This window comes from Lolium rigidum, chromosome 5 (assembly GCF_022539505.1).
Source record: "Lolium rigidum isolate FL_2022 chromosome 5, APGP_CSIRO_Lrig_0.1, whole genome shotgun sequence".
Taxonomy (NCBI): domain Eukaryota; kingdom Viridiplantae; phylum Streptophyta; class Magnoliopsida; order Poales; family Poaceae; genus Lolium; species Lolium rigidum.
Window position 1 is genome coordinate 238,477,516 of NC_061512.1, and position 27,758 is coordinate 238,505,273.

A 27,758-nucleotide genomic window follows, 5' to 3' on the forward strand; every position below is an offset into this window, starting at 1 on the left:
GCTAAAAAGGCAAAGGCCTAAAACCGAAGACCAACAAATGGCTGTAGGGGTGTAAACCGATTGGATTTTGCTCGTACCATATCCTTTAACATACATTTTTTTTCGGATTTGGATCGGAGCGGATATTCACCAGTTTTGCATTTGAATGCGGATATTTCGGACTGCGGATTCGAATCGGAAACAGGGCGGACTCAGATCGAAAACCAAAACAGTCGGATTTATGCTCTCATCGGTAGATAGTTATAGTTATTGCAAGGATTAGGCTTAGGGTTTATGATCATCACAATTTATAATGATCAAGGTTAGGCTTCCTAAGGTATCTCTCAAGAATTAGGTTTCTCACTCCCAAGATTAAGTGTTGTCTTGATCAACTAAATATAGTTAATTTCTTTCTTGTACTATCATGAATGGATATGATTACCTCAATAATTTATATCCCAGGGGAATGCCTAAGATAATAGCTTATAGTTCTACTTAAGGAATGATGATTTAATCATCAGGACATATGGATAGTTCTCTCCCTTAAATTTAAGTGTTGCCTCAACTACTAGAGTGTAACTCCATAGCTTGATCTCTCTCATTTAGGAGTTGTTATTCTAGGGTTTATGGTGTACTCCTAATATTTCCTTAGGTATCTAGGCTAAGACTCTACTTGGCTATCTTGGTTGAATTAATCTCCTTCTTACTTTATCAATTCATGGATATGGTATTATTCCATGTGGTAATAGATTATCTCACCACTCCATGGTGAAATGGTTTATACCCTAATACTTTAGTTCACTGTTTGTCCTTTATTATTAAATAGGTAAAGCTAGGATTGATATGAGTGGTCTCTCTCATTTGGGAAGGACTTCAATAATCTCATAAGGTTATTCTCCAAAGATAATGATGTAGTCACCAATATCTATGGTTAACACCAATGGTTGCTCTCTCTAGGAAAAGTCTTGAATAATATCCTAGGGTTCCTCTTGAAGATGATGATTTGAATACTTGGATGTATATCCAAGGTTTAGCTTAAGGTTTGTTGCTTCTTTAATTATTATTGTGGAACTCTCATCTCTCTATGTTTGATGTATTATAATATGGAATAAAGAAGAATATATACTACTAGAGTTGATCTCCTTGTCTTGTTTCCAAGAATGAAGTAAAATGAATACCATGGGGTTCATGGTAGGATCAAGGATTAGTTTAAGACATGGAAAAGATAAGTGAAGAATAGTTTCTCCAATTATTGTTACTTGATTTCCAATTAAATGGATGTTCATATGTTATGGCAAATATTACCATCTTATGGTATTTTATAAGATCAAGTAATTGATCCTTGATTAAAGTGTTGTTGTGTTAGTTTTAATTCCATTTGATCTAACCCCTTAGATCAAATCATCTCTACCCAAAACAAGGTTTTAACAAAGTCACATTGAGGTTTATAGCGCTTGACTTGATGAGCTACTTCAATTCCAGCAAGGTCAAGTGAAACTTCAACTACTGTGACTGTTTTATTTTTAAAGCGCGAAAATTCCCCGGATTTTCTATGCATGAATGCAATGCACACATCTGTTTCCTCTATTTTTGTAACCCCAATACCTGGGATATTACACTAACTATATTTATCAATATTGTGGCATCTATGTCTGATTGTCAAAATAGCAGTTTCGGTGAAATAAGCTAGTCTATCGCCAGTGAAGTGTTTCCTAATAGTTCTTACACCATATCATACAAAACTTGAAGGCAAGGATATACCTGAACCCCCTTGCCATAGTTGATAGATTAATATAAATATACATATTGAGTTGGTAGTCTCGCAGCTCCTCGGTCTCATAAAGTTGACAAAAACAGCAAATGAACTACTGAAAGCATGCGGATGCATATCAACGTTACCTTTGGGAATTGCATGTTACATGGACCAGTGAGTCTAATATGAGTAATGCCCATTATTGATGAACTGGAACTTCTTTAAGTTCGAAGTAGTAAGAGACAAACCATAGATTAGCCATGTTTGCAATTAACATCTATTTGTTTAAAGAAATTTTATTTGTGAAAATCTTAGAATTGAAGGAACCATAGAGATTGAGAAAAACGTCAGAACAATGTGATATCTATGGTATGAAGTCACACCAAGGAAGAAATATTGAGCTACGAATATATTACCTTTCTTCCCGTGTTGTGCAAACAGATAGTTCTCGACATGCAATATATAGGTGATCACAGCAGGATGTTTCCCATCTGCAAATCAAAATTTTGGTTACTTGGCAACTAAGTCAAAAGAGGTCAGTTGTGACCACATACCTATTCCATGATGGCACATCATCGATCACAAATGGAGACATCAATTATTATGTGAGACAAGAGAACTCATTTCAGAAATCTGGAAAGGAAAACATAGTAAAGGTGATTGATGGAAGACTAAACTCAACTAAGGTCTGAAATGATAGCACAACTACCAATAGCTTGAATGCTAGTAGAAAGTAAAACAGAGAAACAATATTGTTGTGGCATCAATTCCATTCGTGAGAAGAGAAGAAGCTAGCGTACCATACTATTTGGGGCATGTACAATGGTAGGGAAGGCACTTCTTCTCTTACTAGTCCACATCATCTAGAGACAACAAATATTAAAGTTACAATGCATTATCTCTTATTATCATCTCTTACAATAAATGAGAATTAATTACTTTTAAAAAAATTGTGTTGCTAAAGGAAGACAAGTCGTACAATTGGGAAAATAGCCTTCTCTTATTTCATAAGAGATCGTCCCTTAGCTAAGGGAAGCTAACCTTCTCTTTCTTCCTCCAACTAAGAAAAAATCTGATATGGCAAATGTAAGGGAAGGTCGGTGTCACCCCATTGTACATGTCCATAGAGATAGAAGATAAGAGAAGGCTATTTTCTCCATTGTACCATTTGTTTTCTCTTAGCAACCTAATTCCTTTCTATAATTTAATTGATTCTCATTCATTGCTAAGGATGATAACAAGAGATAATGCATTGTACCATTTATTTTTAGTGTCTTATGTAGATGATGTGGACTGTTAAGAGAAGGTGTGTCTTCACTAGCATTGTACATGCACTAATACTTGTTAAGTCTTTTGTGACCAAGCAACAAAGTTAGATAGGGATTGTTGTGGGACCGAATAACACCAATCTTAACAACACTCTGAATAATTTTTTATTTTTAGCATAAACATTATAGATTTCTTTAAGTAAACAATGGGCACTTGGTGTTATGTCGCTCTAGGGCTCCCTAAATTTGTGGACCGGTCCTGCTTGGTTGGCTTAGTTTGATACGGAGAATGTATGTGCATCGGTAAGATCAGCTTGGATAGCTAGCTGTGCACCTCTCAACTGACATTTATCCCTATAGCTTATTTCATTCATGTCACCTACATGCATATAATTCGTGTTGAAACATTCGAAGGACAGCGAATAAAAAAATCGATGAAGATAATGTTGACAAGAATCGATTCAGAGATAGGACGGTTTCGAATGTGGATGCGATCTTTCAAATTGTGATCTTCCTTTAGTCTTTCGATGTGGACACGGTTTTTCAACTTTCAAGTTTCACCGTTTGCAGACACATAAGCTAGTGATGGGTGAAAAACGAAAAAGAACTACTAGAAAAGGGCCGAAAAGATGGAGAAAACAGAAAAAAATGTCGCTAGAAGGAGGGCTCGAACCTCCGACCTTGTGGTTAACAGCCACACGCTCTGGCCAACTGAGCTATTCCAGCTTTTGTTCTCCTGCCTTCTAGTTCGGTACTTAATTAGAGGCAGCACCAGCTGGCCAAGCGGAAAGGGAACCGCGTGCAGTTTACTTCTTGTTCGACGTCAACGAAACCATCCTTACCTTCCGCCGTGGATCACGAGAAGGAAGTAGGCGAAGCCAAGGGATCGGCGACCGCCGCCGACGAGGGAGGATGAGCTACCCGCCTCCGCCAGGCAAATCCCCCTTCCACGATCCACCTCTCGCGAATTCCCCCAAACCCTCTTCGTTCGGCCAATTGGCTCCGATTCAGCTTCTCACTCGGTCGAATTGGATCCGTCTGCTGCGTCTAATCTCGGTTCTTGATCCGTGGGTTTGCAGGGTATTCGCCGGTGTACCCGCCGCCGTCGGCGCCCGGCGCGCAGCAGGGCCCGTACTACCCGCCGCCGCAGCAGCAGGGGTACCAGGGGTACTTCAACCAGGGCCAGCAGCCGCCGCCATACTACTACCCGCCGCAGCACGGTGGCCACCACAGCCACGGCCACCACCACCATGACCACCACGTCGAGGACCACCACCATCACCACCACCACCATGGCCACCACGGCGATGACTGCTGCCTTGGCTTCCTCAGAGGATGGTAAAGCAACGCTTGCTCTTAACACATCTTCTCAGTTCTGGCCATGCAATTTGTATGGGTGTGGTTACTTTTTTTGCTTAGGTTATGCCAGACATGTAGGTAGGACAATCTTGGGAGCTCATTGGTGAGGATGAGATCATTGGGTCGTGCTTATTTTTGTCTAGAGTTAGCCCTTTGGTGCTTTTAGGAGATGGGGTTGGTTGGTTCCTTATGACATTGTTTTACATTTGCAAAAACTGAAGTGTATATATATATGAGCGGAGAGTGTAGATCATCCTGAAATTTCTTCACTGCTGGCTGAATTTATGTAATCAGAAATTCACTAGTTGCCTATGCAAAAACCTGATAATGAAATGTCTTATATGTGCTGTTGGAAATAGCAACATGATTTGGTTTTGTACAGACCATCTAACAAACAAAGCATGCTGCAGATGTAAAGTACACGGAAGGAATACATATATTTACTGATGTGTTTTTATTATCACCATGCTAATGCCACGCTAGACGAGGAATGCAGTATGATTTTTGCCAGTAGATTTATCCATGTCGTTAACTCTGCTGTTTATCATGGTAGTTGACATATTGTTTGCACATACTTGGAATGCTTTACATTCTAAATCGGAAACTAAAAAGGAATGGGGAGGCAGAATGTGTCTGGTAGACTAGTTCATGCTGTTGCCTTATGCAGAACTGCAGATAGTTGTTGGCCGTGTACATTGACAATTTTAAGGAACTGGTATATGTTCATTTTCTTACATATTTGCATCAAAGGTTGCCCACCCTAAGTTACATCTCTTGATAAGTGTTTAGGATTAGAGAAGAATTTTCTTTTCTAGGCGAAATAGTACACCTTTATTGTTGAACTTGTAAGTGGTTAATCACTAGTTCACTACCTGAAAAAAATTCAGCATGCCTTTATCAATGTCCGTCTGGGTTTTTTACCGTAAACCATACCTGAATGTTGATTTGTACTATGCAGGATGGTATCTTGATACAGATTACTGTTCCAGAAAGATTTGTTGTATGCAGGCCAATTCAATCGACAAAACATTTTATTTCAGAAGACTCCCAGTAATTTCATCCCATTTTCCTGTTTTTCATTGCATTGACCTTTGCATATTTCATTTTGCAGGCTGGCTGCTCTATGCTGCTGCTGCATGCTGGAGGAGTGCTGCTGCTGTTTCTGGTGACATTCCTGCTTGGAAGCTCTTCGTGTCTTGTATTTTCGGAATTGGGCGTGCCGCAGTATCTAGTGAATCTAGTGACTCGTTATTATTCCTCAAGATATGAACGCATTCTGTTACCTGTGTTAAATAGTATTTACATTATTTTTTGCTTAAATGTATGGACCATGGATTAACGTTATTGTGCAAAGTGTACATGATCCAGACATTATATTTTTCATTGGTTGATTGTAAAGCTTATTGTAAATTTTTCATATATTTGTTGTAATCATACAAATCAAACAATAGGCTGCGGCCACAACTAATTACTTTTGGCCAAGGCTCTAGATATTATACACTAGGTTTCTGTACTAAAATAGACAATGGTTGGAAAAGATGCTTCTATTTACAGCTAAATACCGGGTAAAGCTTTCCCTAGTAGAGCTTGTTGTAGTTGTCTAAGACCTCAAAGGACCAACACTAGAGCAGCAACCATCGCCAATAATGACAACGGTAGATATGAAGAGATTGACCTGAAACCGCACCAACCGATTGGATCTCGAGAAATCCGCCAAGCACACAAGTCTACACGTCCTATGCTGACGCTAGACACAAGACGCACCACTGTAGTGAGGATAGGCCAGGAGACCTTATTTTGATTTCAAGATGTAGCCGCTGCTTCACCATCTCAAAGAAAAAACTTGAAAAAAAAACACAAACAAAGAGTGATATACCTCCCGTCGACGAGCCACCCTGGTTCACCACGCCTTCAAGGCCCTTTCGGCCACCAGAGACGGAACGGATTGTCGGCGTCGCCAGCGAGTGTATCCGTAGGGCAAGAAGATCAGGAAGCGACGACCACCCACAGTGTCACCAACATCCATGTGAGATCAGCTTCGTTCGTCGACTTGATGATAGCGAACAACCATTATTTCCTTAACTTTTAGTAGATAGATAAACATTTTTTGTAATATCCGCCTCCATCAACACGCATGCACACCTTGACATGGTGCATTCGATCAGAGAATGACACTAGGAGTCATCTTGACCGCACAGAGAGCGGGAGCTCGTCATCGCCATATGCATGTGGTGCCTTACATCACGAGTTGCCAACGACTATTTTGCAGGTCTCAATAGAAAATTTTGAATTTTAGAGCATCCCCACTCGTCTCCCCGACGAGGCCACCGAGCGACGTTTTTTTTCATCCGGATGGCGAAATTCGGCCCAGTCGCGCCCCCGGTTCCTCGTTTTCGTTCGGATTTGGCCCTTCATCCATCGGGTGAGCCCACGCCAACCCCGGTCCCGCGGGGATCTATCGGGGAGTCCGGACGAGTGAAAAGCGGGGAAGGGCCCGCTCTGTCGGCGACTAGACACACGAACCCCACCGCCACCTCGCTCAAAATCTCCCCCACCCCTCGTATCTCTCTCGCCGCCGTCACCATCCCGTCGGCTTGTTGCCCAGATTCCGCCGCCCCTCCTCCCCACCTGCCTATATTCCGCCGTCTTTCGACGACGGCCTATCTGGCTGCTCCTCCGCCGGCCTGTTTTCCGCCGACGGCCTACTCCTCGTCGTTTGCGGCTCGGGTTGCCTCGACCACGCCCGTCAGGTGTTCGTCCATTTGCCTCGCCGGCCATGGACTCGGATGAAGAGGAGGAGCAGATGTTCGTCGAGCTTATGCGAGAAGAGATGGCAGCCGCTGCCCAAGACGAGGAGCACATGCTGATCCTCGGTTGCTTATCAAGCATGTACGCCGGGGTGGCAACTGGTCGACGTGGTGGGTCGGCACCAGGTCGCCGAAAGTGCAAGCCGAGACAACGAATGGAGGGCTACTGCATGTTGTACGCCGACTACTTCGCCGACAATCCATTGCACGGTGAGACTGTTTTCAGGCGTCATTTCAAGATGAGCAGAAAGTTATTTCTGCAAATTGTGTATGTCATCCGAGACTTTGACCCCTACTTCAGATGCAAAGCGGATTGCACTGGCTTGGTTGGATTTTCGTCACTACAGAAGTGCACAGTGGCTATGAGGATGCTGGCTTATGGAGCTCCCGGTGATAGTGCAGATGACTATCTTCGGATAGTCCACCGCCCTTGATTGTTTCTACCGGTTCTGCAGTGTCGTCATAGCAGTGTTCGGGGACTTTTACTTGAGATCACCCACTGTCGAAGACACTCAGAGGATCCTTGCAACAAATGAAGCTAGGGGTTTTCCAGGGATGCTTGGAAGCATTGACTGCATGCATTGGAAATGGAAGAACTGGCTGTTTGCGTGGCACGGAATGTACAAGGGTCACAAAAACGGCTGCACTGTGATACTTGAAGCAGTGGCTACCCATGATCTCAGGATTTGGCACTCTTTCTTTGGTATGCCTGGATCCAACAATGACATCAACGTCCTAAACTGCTCCCCGATCTTTTCCAAGCTTGTTGAGGGTCATGCTCCCCCGGTGAACTATGTGATCAATGGTCGGCACTACAATAAAGGATACTACCTTGCAGACGGTATCTATCCAAAGTGGGCAACATTTGTGAAGACTATCTTGAAACCTAGCACCCCCAAACTTTACGAGTTTGTGAAGAAACAAGAAGCTTGCTGAAAAGACGTCGAGCGTGCATTTGGTGTCCTCCAGCAGAAATTTGCTGTCGTTCGGTTCCCCGCTATGATTTGGTCCAAAGATCAGATGTGGGAGGTGATGAATTGTTGTACGTGCTTACACAATATGATTATTGAAAATGAGCGAAAACATCCGGTTCCTTTGGCTGAGCAACAAGCACCATATGAGAAAGAGGGTCCTCTTGCACAGCCTAATCACCAGGTGCCCCCATCATGGGCCGCCTTCATTGCTATGCGCCAGGAGATTCGAGACTCTACAATGCATCAGCAGCTGCAAGATGATCTGGTGGAGCACATATGGACGCTCCGAGGCAACGCCAACGCCGACGCTAACTAGTCTGTCATAATTTGTTTAAAAAATTGTGAAATTGTGTGCTTCATTTGTTTCAGCACTTGTTAAACATTGTACTGATTATCACCGAATTTGTTTCAGACTCGCCGAACTTGTTAAATTTTATGTCGAATTTGTTTGAAATATGTCAAATGGTCGAGGTTGGGGGTTTCCTGCCGGGGGGACGGCTGGAACTTCGGCGCTCCCCAGGCCAAATTTTCCTCCAATCCGGACGAAAATTTCGCCGGATTTGGGCGTGGGGAGCGCCAACGAGTGGGGATGCTCTTAGACGGGACAAAAAATTTCCCCTTGAGCCATCCCTCTCTAGTTCTCTTTGTTGTTTTCAAGGCTCTGTAAGCTGACCGGATAAAGAATACTCGTGTGTTCGAAATGGCAAGCCCAGAAGTCATCCTGGTTTCTTGTACATAAAGGAATGTTTTTTTTATTAACTCAACATCCTTTGGTAATAAGAAAAAATTCATCCAGCTTACCATGATGATTATATAAGGGCTAAGGCTATCGTCTAATCAATATAATCCGCAACTCGGACAAGGCACCTGCCTTGACTGGGGCAATAGGGCGGAGTCTCTCGTCCCTCAGAATCCAATTCTGCTCGAAAGCACCATTTTCCTCTTTTTCCATTGCATATCCTTCTTATCGAACTAATCTGTAGGGCACCACATCCTTCTAAAATGGACCTCCATATCTGAGAGGGATGGGAGCCTAGTCTCGCCTTAAGACTGTGTTGTTTTCCAGGAAATATATATCCATGAGAACTCTTGTACTCTGGCTACGCCATGTATGTGTGCTTGCAGTGCTAGATTGTACAACTTGATATCTCTGGAATTCAGAGCGCCTGCATATTTAGGTTGAGTCATTGTCTCCCACGATATTCAATAGATTTTGTGTTTCCCTTCTTTGCTGCCCCATTAAAAATTGCGGAGAAGTGAATTAATATGCTCTCGTAGCCTCGTTGGTAAATTGAAATAAGACATAGAAAAAGTGGGCTGCGTTGCTCTGTTTGGGAAAGCAGCAGCTAGCCACTTTTCTTTTGAGAATTACAGCTTAGCCTTTTTTGTTGTTGAAAATTCTAGGCTTTTGTTTAACACCAAATCATCACGTCGCAAAGAGCACAGCCTAAATCCTAAACCCTAAACTCTTCGGACTCCGGCCCATCGCACCTTACTAAACCATGGGTGGACGGTGGCCCATTTGTTCCTTGTGAGGACGACGACCCCTAGCCCATCGCCCATCGGCCCCTTTCGTTTTGTCCGAAAAAAAAAGACACCTCCCGTGTCCCGGCGGCTCACCGGCTCGTCTGCTCGAACCCTCCTCCCCGTCGCCACCGCCCGCCGCACCGAACCACACGCCACCGAGAACTCTTCTCCTGCTCCCCCTGGCCGCCGCCGCCTGCCCTCATCCTTCCCTCGATTGGACTGGAGTGCGGCGCCCCCGACGATCTCTTCCTTCTTTGGTAAGGAGCCCTAGCTTAGCTATGTTTTGGGTGGATTGTTCCAGGAGTCGTTCGCCTCCCTCCCCTCTCCCGTTCGCCCCCCCCGCGCGCGCGCATCCGCTCCGGCGGCGGCGGTCCGGCAGCTAGTAGAGAGGAGCACGGTCGGAAGGGCAGGGCAGCGAGTCCTCCCCTCTTCTCTTCTCCTCTGATGATACCCAGTTACCCACCCTAAACTTAGGTGTCTGAGATGAAATTTCTAGGAAGCTGAGCGGGATTAGAGAGTAGGAGGTCCAAGATGGGATGGGCCTGTGATAGGGAACTCCACTACTTCGTTGGCTGGAGGTGCAGGCAGCACCTCTGCTGCAGCATGACCTCTGTAGGCAGCAAGATTCATCAGTCTTTTGAAAACTAAACTTATCTTACCTATAGTGTTACACATCCCAAAAGTTGTGTCCAATTAAAACACACCCGCTCTACTTCATATATCCATATTTTTCTAGCGAGAACCGTTGATACGTGCATATCTCAGGGCTCTTTTCCTGACTGCTTCATAGGAAATTCTAGAGAAATCTTTTATTATATTGGCTAATTGGAAAAATATGTGACATTAACTGAGCGGCCAAGGTTAACTGAACAAACTGATGAGTGGCCTGTCATCAACAGAATGAAATGGTGTATACAACTGTTGTAGACCCGTTGTGATGTCTGTCAGTGTTTATTGCATCCTCGCCATGTAACTGATACAGTCATGAAAGGTTGTCTCATTTTGTCTTCTACTAATGTTTTGCAGTTTAGTTGGTCTTACAAGATTGGCGAAAAATGTTCAAGAATACATTCCAGTCAGGGTTTCTGTCGATTCTGTACAGCCTCGGGTATGTATGGTGGTGACCTTCTGTTGGTTTAATTGTTCTAAAGCTTTCTATTCCTAGTTTGGATACCTCATGTCTTGTGTTTTTTTCTTTTGTTGTTTGGCCAGGACCAAGCCATTGCAGATATGGGACAAGGAAGGTGAGTCAGTCGTGCTTGGTATTCTCTAAAGTTTAGTTTCTACTATTCCTATGCTGTAAATACTCTTTTAATCTTTCAAGTCAGCTTATATCGTTATATGCTTCTGGTTATAGCAAAGGCAGATCAGCAAGTTGCTACTTACGTGTTTCTTTATGTTAGCATGAGTTAAGCATCGAATATGGTCTGGTGTAGTGAAAGCTATCTATCGCCTGTTGACTATGTTGAGGCTTAACTGTGCAAGATTTTGGAGTCGCTGATTGACTTTATGTAATAGCCCTTGATGAACACCTTGTTTGGGGTGGAACGTTCTGCCCCTCTTCATGCTTAGTACCTTTCTGAGACCCGAGCCTATTTTTACTATTCCCTCCGATGCATATTAAGTGTCGCTCATTTAGGAGAACTTTGTACTTTGTACTTAATCAGCATCATTTAATATGGATTGGAGGGAGCACAGTAATTTGACTTGGGAGTAGCTATTTGATACCCTAACTATAATTTATGGCAAGCAGTGAAAGGCAATAGACTTACTTTTGACGATGTTCTGTCACTATGTGCTTGATTCTGTAACTTAGTTTGTGCTGCTGGAAATGAAACACATGTTATTGTAATAAATTGTGATCTACATGCCAGTTTGTCAAATGTTCTGATCTGATTATTTTCATCTTACTTCCGAGGACTCTGGGTCAGTTCATGTGTATCAGGATGTAGCTTAGCTGGTCATGCTCGAAATTAAATACATCTGTTTTTTTATGTGTTGTACCATTATACCACATGTGCTTATTTGATTATTTCCATCTTGATGAAAAATGACATATTCTGTTGCTTAATACCTTTCTGTCATGCAGTTGTTGATGGGCACATTAAAAGACCCCAGGATGAAGATATCCAGTCTAACGTTCTTGAAATTATTGGAACAAATGTGCAATCAACGTTCATCACTTGCCCAGCTGACCCTGCTGCCACTCTTGGAATTAAGCTTCCATTTCTTGCCCTCGTTGTGAAGAATCTTAAGAAATACTTCACATTTGAGGTCCATGTCTTGGATGACAAGAATGTCCGCCGGCGATTTCGAGCATCAAACTTTCAGGTGTGTTAGAGCTGTTATTATATTTGTGTTTCCGTATAAGTAAATTATACCAGGTCTTGTCTTTATAACTTATCTATTACTATACTGCGCCTCTCATCCTGTTCTTCTAGTTAATAACTTCATATTATCACTGTTAATTTTTTATTGGTTCTTCTCTATTTCTGATTTTCTCCATTTGTGAATTGAGAATTTTCCTTAATTTGATTGGTTCGTAGAATTCAGTCGAATTTAAGCAACAACTTGCAACTGTTAACTAGAAGACTTGGCAGCTGTAGTTCGTTGTCACTGCTATGAATAATTTGTAGTTTCGTTTCCGTTATTGTGAACTTTCGTGTCTCACATTGTTGTGCTGCAAAACAAAAACAAAAAAACTAACCCACACACCCATTTTTAAAATCATGGCTTTGCCACTGCGCTTGAGGGCGTGGAGCATGAGTTGACCTTTACCTAACCCATGCCTGAAGCCCTTATCGGGTCCTTCATCTGCCCGTGACTTTACCCATGGGTCATGAATAAGACCCTGCCTGAACCCATCAGGTTACCCGACTCGTTCGGGCACCCATCTGGTACGACATTTTTTCCATTTTTTTATTATATTACACGACTACCGTGACGAGGTCGGCAGATGCATTTCCGAATGTAGCTTCTTTCACTAAATTTCCGAAGTCCTGCCGTTTTTGCTGCAGCCACTGCGGAGCAATTTTTTTTTTTTTTTGAGGAAACAGAAGGATTCTGCTGTGATTTTTATTGATTTTTGAAAAAAAGAAGTACAGCGTGCGTGAAAGAAAGAAGAAAGCTATCTACTAATTACAAAATTACAGGTGAGCAGCTATAGTTATGAACCCAGTTCTTGAAACCAGCAAGCCTTTTGTTTTTAGCTCTGAGTATTACCCAGTCTAATTCTTCCTTGAACTTTCTCTTGCATCTATATAAATCTGCTCTGATACCTCAGAAAATATGATCATTCCTAGTGAGTCGGCTTCTTTTTTGACCTGGACTACGGCGGGCTTACGCCAGCCTGAACAACTTTATACCAAACAGAAAGATCGTACAGGGTTCAGATTTTACATTGCCAGAAAGGGGGTAGAGGGGTAGAGCGAAGGAAGCGAGGGGGTTCAGGGGGGTCATAGCCATTACACCAGGAATTAAGAAAGGAGGTGGAGGAGGGAGTGGTGCATCTATAAGCCCAAAGCCTAATATCCTCAATACATCTGCGGGAGACTAATGCCAGGCTCACTGTGACGCCATTGAAGGTTAAGGCGTTCCTGCGCTTCCAGATGTTCCAGGCGATAGCAGTGTTGATAGTGGACTCCTCATAGGTGCTGTTGCGTTGAAGGCAGAAGTCAGAGAATCCGGTGTAAGCATCGGGGTCGAAGTCCCGGTGGAAGAACCCCCATACGTCGGTTGCTTGGGGGCAGAGCAGCAGCAGGTGGTCAGTGTCTTCATCGAGGCCGCAGGAGAGGCAGGCCGCAGAGGTGGCGAGTTGATGCCTAAACCGCCGTTCATTTGTGGGTAGGCGCTTTTTCCGGGCAAGCCAACAGAAAATCTTGCACTTTAAAGGGGCAGCACTCCTCCAAACCGTTGGCGCCACGTCATCGATCTGCAAATGCCTGAAAGAGTTGACATAGAAACACTTGTTTGAGAGTTTTTTGTCAGAGAGGCGAGTGTTACGTAAGTCCGGGACGTCGGGGCGAAGATCCACCAGGTTAAGCTCGATAGCCAAGGTCTGAAGGTCATCAGCTGCGGAAGCAGTGAGGCGCGGTCCAAGGGAGCTGCGGAGCCCCACGGAGAGAGTGGTCGCAACATCAATGTTGGGTCGGGTAGAGTGTGAGAAGAGGTTGGGGAAGCGTTCCTGAAGGGTTTGATCTCCCAGCCAACAGTCAAACCAGAAGGCCGTGGAAGATCCATTGCCAAGGGAGACTTTGGAGATGGAGCGGAAGGAGGAGAGTCCCGCCATGATGTCCTTCCAGATGGGGGTGTCAAGGTGGTGACGGTCGCCCAAGTCACGAGAATTGTTCCAACCATACATACGACGGAACCAGGAGGCCCAGGGGGCAGATGTGTCGGAGTGGAGCTTGGTGAGGAATTTGGACATGAGGGCCGAGTTTTGGGCTGGGAGGGAGAGGACTCCGAGCCCCCCAAGAACTTTTGGGACACAAACATCCTCCCAAGCGACTTTGCATTGGCCGCCATGACAGGTTTCTTCCCCGGTCCAGAGGAAAGCGCGTCGCCTCTTGTCGATGGCCTCAATGACACCTGCGGGGAGGAGGCCCGCGCTCATGGCATGTGAGAGCATAGACGTGAGGACCGAGTTGACCAGAATCAACCGCCCGCCAATAGGAAGACACCGGCCTCGCCACCCAGAGAGACGCATGTCGCTTTTGGTCATGATGGGGGCGAAGTCTCCGAAACGCAGCTTGTAGGTGGAAAGGGGAAGGCCAAGATAGGTCTGAGGGAAGGAGGAGACCTCGCAGCCAAAAGTGGCTGCCATGGAGGCGGCAATAGTGCCATCAATTTTGATGGGGACAAAGGTACTTTTGTGGAAGTTGATGGCTAGGCCGGTAGCAGCGGAGAAGTCGTCAAGCACCTTTTTAAGATTGGCCACGTGCTCGGGGACCGCACGAATAATGATGAGGGTGTCATCGGCATACTGGAGGACGGGACAGGGGAGATCGTCCACCAGGGGGTGAAGGAGGAGGCCGGAGAGGGAGGCGAGACGGAGCATCTGCTGAAGAACGTCAGCGACAATGTTGAACAGAAAGGGGGAGAGAGGGTCTCCTTGCTTCCCAGTTAGCCAAAATGAAAACCTCCGTAAAAAAGGTTGCTTGAAAGCATTCTTGAAGGATTGCAGAACCGAATGAATATCTGCATCTGGGATAACCCATTCTGGCAATAGATGGGACCAACACCAAGAAGCAAAGGTGCAATGAAAGAATAGGTGATCCCTGGTTTCTGTAGCTAACTTATGCCCCGATTAGCCTACCGGGGGTTATCCACCCGACACAACTGTAGTCCAGCAAATAGAATTTTTTGTTCTGCAACACCGCCCTTGTGTTTAGTCTATTGTGCAGCAAATACCAACAGTGCGTTTCTGACAGCAAGAATCCCACAACCATTTAAACAAAGGAGCTGGATGTGCTGGTCATGGAATGCTTTATATGCCTTTGAAACCAGATAAGAATTGCCCCATTCATACAGCCATAAACCTTTAGCTGCAACCAGATCAATATCCTGTGTCACAATCTGTAGCTCCTGTAGTTCCTGAAAAGCCTTTTCTGAAAAATATCTTATTCATTCTGCATGCTTACCATTTGCTGAACCAAGATATGTTCATTGAGAAGAAAAGAGAACAAATGAGGCCATCTATTCTGGGGAGCTTTATCCCGAGCGAGGGTTTTAAAAGTGAGCATGCGGAGTTACCATTTCTCTTTTGCAGATCAAAAGTATAAGCGTGAAAGTAGACAATAGCAGACGAAACTACAGGTTGCTCATAGAAGTAACAAAACACTACCACTGCCAACCCTTCTAATCTGTATGCTTGTTCCTAGGCTGATCAGCACAGATGTACATCTGTTGTGCATAATCATATGCAGTTTTGCACATTCTTGTATGATCTGGTTGTGAAAAATGCGCATTGTGATGGTTTGCCCCCTTTCATGTACGGAATATTATATATACTCATGCAGTGTTTGATGTTATTTCTTTTCCAGTGTACTTTTCTTGCGCTGTTTCTTAAAACTTTTAAATGCACAGATTGGTGTGCCTACACTTTTGTTTGAGTATCCACTTCATACTAACTTGTAGTTTCGCACACCCTTTCTCCAGTCCGCCACGAGGGTAAAGCCATATATCTGCACAATGCCGCTGAAGCTCGACGATGGCTGGAACAACATTCAGTTGAACCTTGCCGACCTGACGAAGAGAGCCTACGGCACAAACTACGTCGAGACACTGCGAGTGCAGGTCCACGCAAACTGCCGGCTCCGCAGAGTTTACTTCTCCGACCGCCTCTACTCGGAGGAGGAGCTGCCTCCGGAGTTCAAGCTGTACCTTCCGATCCAAGTGAGTATCGCACCATGTCTATTAATCTGTTGTACAGTAGAACATTTGCTCCATCTGCTTACACATCTAACCCTTCCTTTCGTGTGAACTTCAGAAATCGTAGAGCTCAGGACGAAGCATGGAGGCACTACTCCCCAGGAGCTCAGGAGACAACAACAGCTAGCTATGCGTAAAGCATTGGAATCTTTTTGATTGTACCCTAATTTTTGCCTGAATGACATGTGCTAAAACTGTATCTAATTGATCTCTTCTCCAATGTACTGTTGATGCTGGTCCATTTTCATGGTCACAACTGACAAGTAAAGCAAGCCCCTACGGGCGGGCCACCGGCTACTTGTGTGCCTAGATTGCCATTTAATCTGCTTCTTCCCTAGTGTACTATGTGACCACCGGTTTGCTGGATCCATACTACGTCAGATTGTATGGTCCAAGATCGCATGCAGTAAAAGCTTATCAGCCCTTGTTGGGGGTAAGCGGCGTCATCCGCGCCGGCCGATCCCTGCTCCTATTTCAGTCTGTTGTTGCTAGTAATGGCATCGTGCCTACCCGTGGGCACGGCTTGGTCGTTTCAGAATTTGCCATTTCCATCTTACTATCTCTTCTACGTGGTGCCAGTGTATGATCAGCAGGAAGATTCGCCTGGCAAATGTAAGAATTGAGGTTCGTTTCGTCACTAGAGAGCGATACTGGCATGCCGTTCTCCAGTGACACTTTTTTTAGAGATAAGTTTTTTTGAGAGAAACACAGTCAATACAATTTGTCTTCTGGATACTGTTGGGAGCATACCACGCTACACCGACTTACAAGCAAGCTCCAAAGACCGAGTTAAATGATGTGCCTCATAGTTCAGCATGCGACTAACATAAGCGATAGAACACTTATTATAACTACCAACCAAAATTGGGGAATTGGTTGCTATAATTTTGACAGGGAATCCATCTACATCCTGGCCGGTTTGGAGCTGCTAAAGAAGGGTATTATCTAGACAGCTATATCTTTCTATATTGTAATAAAAAACATGTCATATTGCTCCATCAACTACAAGTTCTCTATGCAATATTATAAACGCGAGAAGCAAATAACGAAGAACGAATAGAAACACACGCAGGGGACACAACATTCTAATGTGGAAAAACCTCTCAACAAAGAGAGGAAAAAATCATGGGTGCCAGTAGCAAAATTTCAGTATATCGGAAGTGTTTACAAACACCGTGAGTTATCTTATGAAGCGATTAATTCTAGCCGACGGCTTACAGAAGATATAAATAGATGTTGATAATGATCTGAACCGGCGATTGGCCTTGCTCCGCTCGTTAGAAGTTAGCCCCTCTTTTATCATGAATTTAAATCAGAACATAACATACAACTGTTTCCTTTTGCGTGTTCTAAACGATGGTTAGCACATTATGTTAAAAAGTCACAAAGCTAACAAGAAGAAGTAGTATACTGTCGTTCTTCCCTACGAAACCATCCATGTGGCAGTTGCAGATACGTATGCAGGTGTGGCCAGGTCGATCCAGGAACACAGTGGAGTGTCTTCTTGCGTAGAGGTTGCAGGGAATTGATTGTTAAGGTTTGCTGAAGCGGTCGTTAGGTAACGGCCGGACGCGCGCGTAGGGACTGCAGCTGCGTGACCACCGGCACCGGACCACCGTCCGTACGTGGCCCCGGCCTGGAGCACTCGCCGGCAGGCAGGCCGCCGGCGAGGCGAGCATGGAGGGAGCACCGAACGTGCCGGCGTACACCTCCCCACGCAGGGCAGCGCAGCGCGCGGCACGGCGACTGCACTGTACGTACGTACGCCGGACCACGTAGACCTTCGCCCTGAACGTACGACGAGCTGCGCCGGCCGCGCTCAGGTCGGTTACTTGCTTACCGTTGCGTTGCGTAGTGGCGCGTCGGCTAGCCCTGCGATCGGATCCCGTTCATAAATGGCTGGTGGATCAGCCAGTATCTCTGCCTGGATTGTTGGCCCGGCCCACGGTTTCAATGTGGATGGACCAACCTGAAGGTCATCCTTTTTTTTTTTGAGAATTATGCAGGCTCATCGATCTTGACACCAAAACACACGCACACACAAAGAAAAGAAAGTTCGTAAAACAAAGTAGCAACATTACCGTTTGCAAGGAACTTGACACCAAGAGAAGAAGTGGACACACAACTCAGACGCATCCGCCTTGTTCATCATTCGAAAGTCTTTGCCTTTGTAGAACATGGCTCTAGAAAAAAGAACTCGCTCGAATTAATACATTATTTAGATGTGCTGATGATGAAGAAGTAAGAAGTTTAAGTAATGCAAGTGATGAAGGGTGGTTTTGGTGTTCCAAGAGAGGAACCCGGTCCTTACATGGCACGATAACCATAGTTAATTCTTTCCCAATCGACTGCTAATTCGAAACCATGAAAAGGGTTATGCAGACACTCTTGAGATTCATACCGGTCAAAATGCATCTAAGTAAACAGATAAATATATGTCTTTATTGGAAAATTAATTTTACAATGTAAATAATACTTCAAGCTAAATCTTTTACCGCAGATAGCCAAACCCAGAATACGAATTTGGTCACCTGGGGTGGGAGACTTTGGAAGAAATTTGGATTGCTATAAATTCATAGTAACTCGGTAACATTCTTCTGAGTAACAAAATTCAGATTGCTATAATTTCTCATTCAACTGTAGCAGCTAGCTCTTATCCTTGTAGCAGCATTCTTCTGCAAGATGAGCTGCGCCGCGCCGTAACAACTTATTTGAAGGATGTGCTTGGTACAAGTCTTTTAACCACACAAATTCTTGCAAACAAACACTAATAAGATGCCGCTTCTCTAAGTTCATGCAATTTTCTTCCTTCCTTTCTTTCTTTGCAGTGACGTCGAAATAGGAAAACACATTTTTCTTGCCTCCTATGAATGTAGAGGTATACTAGGTAGGAGATGCAGCTTGTCGCGCACTTGCCCGCCAAATAGCTGGCAGCCAGATATGAATAAACATTTTGCAAAAGAATAAACTACGATATCATATACAAATATTATTTGAGGGCAGGCATAGAAAACATGCTCATTCAATGCACACAAGAGCTGTCATGTTAGGGCAATGAAGCCTAGCTCTCGTCCGGTTGCAACGGCATGTTATAAATAAAATTGCAGGAAAGTACTTAGAGAATGTCTATGTTGTTTCAATAAATTAGTACTCTTATAGATTATATGTATCCAATAAAAGGAAAAAGGTTGAGAGTAACTGAACTTCCGGTGTATCCTTTTATTCATCCGAGAATAACATTGTATCAACATGACCTTCCACCATTGCCACTCACACATCAACATGCTAGCTTGATCGGTAGGTGCTCAATTTGCTGATTTAGGAACATGTCAAAGTATATATTTCTGAAAGGAAATGAAAAGTACTGCAAAGATAAGAAAGAAACAGTTGGTCCTATGTCTTCCGTAGAAAAACAAATAGGATCTAACTAGTTCAGATATCTTGGAGTTGTACCCTTGTAGGTTATATAATTATATTAGTAGACTAAACAACCTAGTTCTGGTTCTGGAGGCTCTTACCTTGGTCGTTAGAGATATAAAGTAGCATACTAAAGCGGATTTTGGGGTCTAAGCATGACGACTTCTCATCCATGTACTATAACAAATTTTAATTTAACAAGCTTTGCCCAGCTTCGATGATGGAGGGCGAGGACGGCGGCACGCCTTCGGCTCGCTCATGTGCTCATAATCGTCGCTAGGTAGTCCAAAGACTTATTGGTATTTTTTTTACTTTTATTGTTCTTTATACTGATGTTGATGATTATTAATAGATCGGCTGTTATTTTTGTAAAAGAAGAAGCATATTCCCAAAGGGATGGCGTTGTGCAAAAGATTCTTATATAGTTAAAGTTTCCAGAACAGAGAAATTTTGTCTTAACTTTTAAAACAGGTCAAATCTGTCAATTTCGACATACATATAAGTGTGGTGAAACACGTATACGTGCTTGTTGTTCCATTCTTAAGATCTTTGCTTCACCGGCACACTTTTCTTTGGATCTAGCTAATTAGTAAACATGCACATGTTTTCATAACGTCGGATGGATATGATCTTATTTGCTACTAATAAAAATAGCAAAACCAAAATATTCAAGGTATAGAAACATGTAAAATAAATTTATGCATGTAGAGAATACACATATATTGGTGAAGGGAACAAATGCTAGGTGTACAAACTTGACAAGATGCATGTCTTAGGTAGGATGTGATAAATATATATATATAGCATCTAAAAGAAGCACAACTTTTTTTTCGGCGAAACATGCTCATAAATACATACTCCCACCGTCCATAAATAAGTGTACATGCGGGTTTTCCAAGACAAATTATAAAGTGGAGTAAAAAATACATTAGAAACATGCATCTCCCATTCTTAATTCTTTCACCTCCAATAAGCTAAGTGCATGTAGAAAACAAGAAGAATATGTGCTTAATATTATTGGGTTTGATTTCCGTGCGATGAGAGAGAAGCAATTAAAGTGCATTGGAAAGATAGGAGTACACTCTTTTGTGGACAAAGTTTAGGGCTAGATGTCCACTTATTTGAGGACGGAGAGACTATATACACTCGGCCATATAAACACACACACACACATCCTATCCGTATGAGCATCTTCGAGAGACTGAATTCAAGAAACTGATCCAACCTGTATTGAGATTGACAAAGTCACCGCAGGTGCCTCGCTATTAGATGGGAAGATCGCCTCCCACTCTTCTTTATAAGATACCAAAGTGTCAAACCGGAGGTTTGATTCCGGTGAACTGGAGGTTTCTCTGCTCTCCTTGTTAAGCTTCATGCACTAACTAACTATTTCAAAAGACCGATCTGATAAATTTTTTTAGACAATCCATTTATACAGTTTAATACCAACCATACACTATGACTTAATTAACGTGCGATTGCTCATTTTGTGACTTTGCTGAGGTAACACAGTACGCAGGGACGGAGACAAGGGGGGACGAGGGGGGGCGCAGCCCCCCCTATGCTCATGATTATCCTTTGTACACAAGCCATGAAAGCTTCTTATTTGTGTGATTTTAGCTAGTTCTGCCCCCCTCATACTAATATTGCCCCCCTTATACTTCATTCCTGGCTCCGTCCCTGACAGTACGTGGCCATGTTGTTTCTTTTTAGCAAATTCCAATATGTACAAGTCTCTATGCGTTTCGCTCTGTCCCTGTGAAAAGAAAATGTTTTCTATTCGCTCTATGCATGAAAACAGGATCACAAGTGCGGTACGTTCACTCTCTCTGGTCGGGTTCCTTGCATGCAGGTACAACCTTTCCTAGGATAAGTACCTCTCCATGACACACGAGATCCAAACAGGCAACGACTAGTGATCAGATCACCAACAAAACCACGGTCGCCCCACCCCGCTGCTTACATTACGTACGTGTTGCCGCCGCATTGGCAGGCGGCGCACGGCGGCCGGCCCCAAGCACGCGCGATCGCTCGTCGCCACATCACCCACATGCATGTCGTTCCTGTACAGAGATTGCGCCCAAAAGGCCAAGGCACATCTCCGTGCCCATTGATTCGATTGGCCGTCGCCATTGGACGTTCTCGGAGCAGCCCGCCGCCGGCCGGGGTCCATCTATCGGCCATGGCCGGCCGGTACGGGATCATCGCATGCATGCCATGAGCAGGGCGAGGTGCATGCGCGCCCATGGCGTCGCCCAGTGAGGATCCATCCCTCGCTGCCGTACGGACGTATCTGTATCTCGCGCCATGCGCGGCGCCGTAGGGCCCCAGCGACGGCGATGGGTGGGCCGGCGGCGGTGGTGTTTGTGTGCAGTGATCTGAAGATGCTGCTTCCCTACCTACAGCTTTCAATACGCTCTAACTGTTTTTTCCATGATCGATCGATGGATCGAGCGTCGGAACAGCAATGATCGATGCAAGTTGCAGCTGCTGTATCTGATCGATGTGCATGCATGCGGCGACACGTACATCAAGCGACGACGGTGACGGAGACTAACTGTTTGGGGGCGGGCATCTAGCTATAGGCTAGCCTGGCTAGTTAGCTGCGGCCGGCGATAAAGCTAATTAATCTGATTTGGCGCCACCGTCGAAGGAGGACTGAGATCGTCGCAGGGTTTGACCGGCGGCAGAATGGAATGGGAGCACTGGCCAGTGTGTGGGGACTGGGGAATCCATCTGGAGATGCATGGAGACGATGGGCTGGCCTTGCCCTTTTCTTCTTTGGACTGTCAGTCTGAAGCGACGCGCACACGCGGCAATATATTTCGGCCAGGCTGAAACGCGGTTGGACTCACCGGAAGGATAGGGACGTACTGGTATATGGTATTGGTGCCATGACAAGATGGTATGGGACTTTGAGCTTGCCAGCAGCTAGCTGTCGATCCGTTGGGCGAGAAGATCAGTGTGATCCCGGCAGATGGCACTGTATATGCCATCCCTTCTGTGTTTTTTTTTTTTGGAACAAATATGACCTTTTTGCAAAACAAATCCCCTGTCTAACCTCCTGATGAAACTATTTAAAAATGAACTACTCAGCTCGGCTCCATTCGGAATGCGTCGAACAGAGTTATTGTTGCGGGCAACCAAACCACTACAAAATGCCTTCAGGGGAGTAGCGGTAGTTCCAGCGCGGCACCGGCTCGTCCTCGACACCGGCGTGGTTGGAGTTCAGAGTGGACTTCTTTGTAATTTTCGTTTTGTTCTAGATTTTTCTGTAAGATCGCAGATCTAATATCAACTTCCTTGTTCCCCGCAAAAAAAGCCATGATGCCCTAAGATTCAGCATGGGGATTTGAGAGGAGTTCGTAGCTTGCGCGGTGTGGTATTCTTGGCATTATGCCCGCGGAATGGGCAAATGAGGAGTCCATTGATGATTTGTGAATGAAAATGGCTCTCTGAAGAGGGAAACGAAAGAAAGAAAAAAGTATGGCTTCTATGACCATGCTTGTCTCTTGAGAAATTTGGAAGGAACATAATAAAATAGTTTGTCGACACCATTCTTTTCCGGCGGCCATTGTAATCAAGAATATCAACGATGAGGCGAGAGCTTGACGTTTAACCGGTGCGGCTGTTTGAGTAATGTAATTGCGGAAGAGTTTCTTCCCAGTTAATTAAAATATAAACTCTTTTGCCTCTTTCAAAAATAAAATGATTGTAAAACAAACACGCCCCTATCGACGGGGCCAAGCTAGCTAGGTGGTCGATGATGGTGGTACGGTGGCCTTTTGCGTAAATGCGTCTGAATCGAATCAGGTTACTACGTGGTAGCTGCCACGACGCAGGTAATGCGGCCTTAGCCGGGCCCTTGTTGTATTCTAGTGCCAAAGTTATGACGCTGTTTCGATGTATTTTCGAGCATGCACGAACTTCCGTACACCACGTAAAAGCTTGCATGTTTTTGCTTGCAGCTGCCAACGGGAAGGCCGGAAGGGAAAGATAGCGCCATGCATAGAGGGGGTACAGCGCCGCATGGAGAGGTTGCCTGTGCAGATTTTATCATACGATCCATATTAGGGATCGATCGATTGTCCAATATACATATGTGTTGGTGTATGCGTATTCATGTACGTAAACCTCCTCCCACTAGTATAAACCAGGGCTTTCGACCAGCACTCGACTAATAGGTCGCATTAGTCCCGATTTAAACAGCGTAACCTTTAGTTCTGGTTCGTTTGGAACTTTTAGTCAAGCTTTTAGTCCTGATTGGTATTACCAACTGGGATAAAAGGCTTTCTACGTTTTTTTGCTCCCCGCGCACCCTCCCCACACACACACACCATGTGGATCGCCTTTTTTAATTTTGTAAAATACAAAGAAAATGATAGATAATTTAAAAAATAAATCTTTTGAGATTCATGTATGTTACGGAACCTACTATTAGGGGAAATAAACAAATTTGAATTTCGATTTTTTTGGATTTTTTTTAGAAAAAGGTGAAACTGCTTTTCTGGTTGCATACTACGTCGAAAAAATGTATAATATACTAAAATGATCGTGGGAAAAAGTTACAATCGAATTCACCTAGGGATTACCCGTTAGCAATTTTTAAATTCTCAAAATTCTAAATGAAAATATGAAAGCAGGAAGATTTTAGTTTTTGCCAGAAATTCAGAATTGTTTTTTAGATTAATAATTGCATCCTGCATAAATATTACTATTTTTTTTTTGACACAAATACAGTAAGGAAAGGCTCCCTACTGTGTCATTTTCTATTAAATAATGGAGTGAATATTTACAATGGTGAAACACTTATTACATGTTCATAGGGTGTCAATCCATAAATATTACTATTTCGTAACCATAGAGGTTAGCCAATTTTTAGATTTTCAACATTTCAGGTTTTAGGTTTGGCAACAAAAATATTAAAAATTAAAAACAATACAAATTAAAAAATAATGTTTATTTATTCATTCAAGATTATTATTACATCATTACTTTTGTTTAGCAAAATAATTATTAGAAGTTCAAACAATAAAGAAATGTAACATCGACCAACATGTTAATAGGATTGATATGATACTACTATCAATAACGTGCGCACGAAGCACTTGGAAGTGGGACGGGAAGAAACTCGGAAATTAAGCGTGCTAGGGGTGGAGTAGTGACAGGATTGGTGACCGAGTGGGAAATTTAACCACGAGTAAGTAATTTAACTAGCGATTAAGTATAGTTAGGGACTAAACTTGTCAAATAACTGAAAAACTAGAAATTCTGAAAAAGTAGAAAAAAGAGGGAGTGAAAAATAATTAGAAAAAATGGATAAAAAAATTGACGAAATAGCCTTTACTCCCAGTTGTTAAAAACCGGGACTACAGGTCCTTCGCCCCGCCCGCAGCCCACGTGGCCGGGCTTTTTGTCCCAGTTTGTATTACAATCAGAACTAAAGGGGAGGACCTTAATTTAGTCCCGAATCACTAGTCTCCGTTGAAAACCGGGACTAAAAACCCTTATCAATTGGGACTAAAGACTCTTTTTCTACTAGTATCCCCTCTCCCGCCGGCACCGCCACCAGTGTTGCCCCTGCCCTCCATCAATCGTTACCTCGGATCGGATTTACGACCCCGCAGGGTCTTCGAGTTATTCATCTCCAGTGTAAGGGCTTCGACCATAATAAGAATAAAGGTCCTTCAGTGTAGGGGGGCGTTGATTGGTTGATATCTGGAGTGATTCGTTGAGCATTAGGACTGGCGCAATAAGCGTCTATCCACGATGATGGCGTTCTGTGGAGCGGATGATGCGGCGACGTATTTGTGTCCTCAAGTTCCACCTCCGCCTATTGAAGCTTAGACAGATACGACTCTATCAAGGAACTTGTGAGTTTTGAGTCCCTCATATCTATCTAGCCGTATTTGGCATTATGTACTGGCCCACCTCGGTACTAGCTAGCTTCTCTTGGACGCCGATCTCTTAAGACCGTTGTCGTCGACATCTTCTTGTCTACATCGATAACTTTTCGGCCGCTGCTTCTACAAACGCTTGGGCTTTTAAAGCTTTTCTTCGATATGAGCTTTGCTACGTTAGAGGCTTGGAGCAGCACCAAGCTTTTGCTGATTTACATTGCGCCATATATAGAAGGATGCGAGAAGAAGATGGTGCTAAACTTTTCAAGAACTTATGTTTTATTTCTTTTTTACAAGGATGTTGTTGTAAGATCTAATTTCACGTAATATATAGGCCGAGACCTTTTCCGCAAAAAGAAAAAAATACAGTCAGTCCCGTGGTCAACACTCCGAGAGCGTCTGGGAAACGACATGTACTTATGTGTACGTTACAATGTTAGCCGGAGCACGCATAGGAGCTGTCAGCCCATCAAATCATGGTCGCCCACCGCCAGGTGCCGAGTGTCAACGACCCATCCATCCTCGCCGACTTTTAATCCACCAGCTAGACGATATCGGTCGCCGGACGAATCAGCAGGCAACGTCCTTATCGAGCACACCGTATGTGTTCCTCCGTCGCGAGACCAACGAGCCCACCCAATTACTCGGCGATGATTAAGCGGCCGCCCGCGCGCGGCGACGACACCACCCTAGCTAAGTCGCAGCACGATCGACAAGGTCACACATCAGCCCATGCGGCGCTGCCGGCTCCGGTGCATGTCGGCCGCGCGCGTCGCCGTCGATCCGATCGACGCTCAACGGCCATTCACGCCCGTCGCGGATGCGCTAGGTAGCTGATATGTGTGTGAGTCCGTGTGCTCCGTCCGGCGGTGTAGCGTAGTCGCCAGCTGCCGTATTGCCGGCGGGACGGCCGGCACGGTGCCGCGGGCCAGAGCTCGCCGGCCGTGTCGACGCACGGTCGGGCCGGCCGCCTGGGGGACTGATATGTCATTCTGTCTATCGCGACCTTGCTAGAGAGAGAAATAATGGATAGAAAGATAGCAAGACGCATGATTTTATCGTTTCACGTACGGATACGTCGTGGTCCATCGATCGGTCAGCCAAGCACGGATCGATGGCCGTGGGGGTTATGTATGTGCATTTCGATTCGATCCGATGAACTCGAGACCGATTGGTATTTGGTAACCGGGCGTGATCAAGATGTTTAATGTGTTCACCACGTAGCAAGATGTGTGACTTTTTTACGCATAGGACCCTGGCATTAAAAGAAACAACGAACATCATAAGACACCTCAAGAACATCAAGATCCTTGAGAATCATTAATCTTCAACCTTCAGATCGTGTCGACGGCGCACCACTGCTGTCGCTCCTCTCTGAGTCAGTCCGACGTTGTTGATTGCGGAGGGGAAGTCACCGAACGAGTTTTGAAGACCACATCCGCCCCGAAGGCGAAAAAGAAAGATGAACTGCCGATCAAGCTCTTTGACGATCCGAAGATCTCCATAGCCAGACAAATCCTCGAAGATCACACCACTCCCACAAGCTTCTGGAAGTTGCCGTCGAGATGGGGCTAAAGCCGAGAAAACCTTATTGGAAGAGACACCATCGCCACCACCTGAACATCGCCCCACCAAACTTGAACCCTAAAACTAGTAAAACGGAGCCCTCCCGCCAACGGGGGCCGAGATCCACCCTCTTCCATGGCCCAAAGAACACAAACTCGAGATGGATCTGGGGCGGTGCCGACGGGAGTCGAGAAAAATCTAATCGCCTGGGACTCACGCTCTCAGGGACAAAGGGGTGTTGTGTATGAGAGTGTACTTGATTAAACTGTAAGATGTCTGACCTTTAGTGATTTTTTTTTCTCTTAAAACCATAAGGACATCCCGACCGCACCCGTCTGACACACACGCTGGGCAGACGAATGGAGACCCCGGCGCGGGTTGTCGGTTTTGAGGGAGGTCTTTGCCTAGCGGAGTCGGTTAAACGGCCAATCCGGTTAATTTTTTAAAGCCTTTTGCAATTATATTTAAAGAATCTAATATAGTTTAAATATTTAAATAAATAGTTCAACAACAAGTACAAATTAAAATAAAATAAATAATTTATACTCGCTTCGTTCATGAGTACAAGGCCACTACGTTTTTTGTGTCAAACATTAACTAAGAATTTAGTCGATCAAATATAAGTTCTAAGTCATACAAAAGTATATCATTGGAAAATTCTTTGAAATGTGAATCCGATCATATATTTTTAGATGACATGTACTCATATTTAATAAATTAAATTATAGTTCAAGTTTGCCTAAGAAACAAATTGGCTTTGTAATTTTGGACAAAGGGAG

General features: G+C 44.4%; 3 protein-coding genes and 1 non-coding gene across 4 annotated transcripts in view; 3 read left to right on the forward strand and 1 right to left on the reverse strand.

Moving 5' to 3' along the window:
* Positions 1–3,652: 3,652 nt before the first annotated feature.
* TRNAN-GUU lies at positions 3,653–3,726 on the reverse strand. Its single transcript has one exon. It is a non-coding gene; the product is annotated as a tRNA-Asn (tRNA).
* Positions 3,727–3,796: 70 nt separating this feature from the next.
* LOC124652753 (uncharacterized protein DDB_G0272718-like) lies at positions 3,797–5,776 on the forward strand. The gene is made up of 3 exons (XM_047191794.1): positions 3,797–3,934; positions 4,080–4,338; positions 5,471–5,776. The coding sequence occupies exons 1-3, from the start codon at positions 3,913–3,915 to the stop codon at positions 5,526–5,528; spliced, it is 339 nt and encodes a 112-aa protein (XP_047047750.1). The 5' UTR covers positions 3,797–3,912; the 3' UTR covers positions 5,529–5,776.
* Positions 5,777–9,791: 4,015 nt separating this feature from the next.
* On the forward strand, positions 9,792–16,405 carry LOC124653016 (cilia- and flagella-associated protein 20). Its single transcript, XM_047192070.1, has 6 exons — positions 9,792–9,924; positions 10,694–10,775; positions 10,880–10,911; positions 11,757–11,998; positions 15,824–16,060; positions 16,155–16,405. Exons 2-6 carry the CDS (start codon positions 10,723–10,725, stop codon positions 16,161–16,163), a joined length of 573 nt encoding a protein of 190 aa, XP_047048026.1. The 5' UTR covers positions 9,792–9,924; positions 10,694–10,722; the 3' UTR covers positions 16,164–16,405.
* A 9,740-nt stretch (positions 16,406–26,145) lies between these two features.
* LOC124657308 overlaps positions 26,146–27,758 on the forward strand; it is an 8,360-nt gene continuing 6,747 nt past the window's right edge. Inside the window, exon 1 of the mRNA XM_047195879.1 lies at positions 26,146–26,242. Within this exon, the coding sequence (XP_047051835.1) occupies positions 26,146–26,242 (97 nt within the window). The remainder of the gene's footprint in view (positions 26,243–27,758) is intronic.

Excerpts from the sequence above, each read along its gene's own strand:
- LOC124653016 (XM_047192070.1), top strand. The coding sequence starts at position 10,723 with ATGTTCAAGAATACATTCCAGTCAGGGTTTCTGTCGATTCTGTACAGC. Across the intron at positions 10,912-11,756 it reads GCAGATATGGGACAAGGAAG|TTGTTGATGGGCACATTAAA; the intron begins GTGAGTCAGTCG and ends TCTGTCATGCAG. Across the intron at positions 11,999-15,823 it reads TTCGAGCATCAAACTTTCAG|TCCGCCACGAGGGTAAAGCC; the intron begins GTGTGTTAGAGC and ends CCCTTTCTCCAG.
- LOC124652753 (XM_047191794.1), top strand. The coding sequence starts at position 3,913 with ATGAGCTACCCGCCTCCGCCAG. Across the intron at positions 3,935-4,079 it reads GAGCTACCCGCCTCCGCCAG|GGTATTCGCCGGTGTACCCG; the intron begins GCAAATCCCCCT and ends GTGGGTTTGCAG. Across the intron at positions 4,339-5,470 it reads CTTGGCTTCCTCAGAGGATG|GCTGGCTGCTCTATGCTGCT; the intron begins GTAAAGCAACGC and ends TTCATTTTGCAG.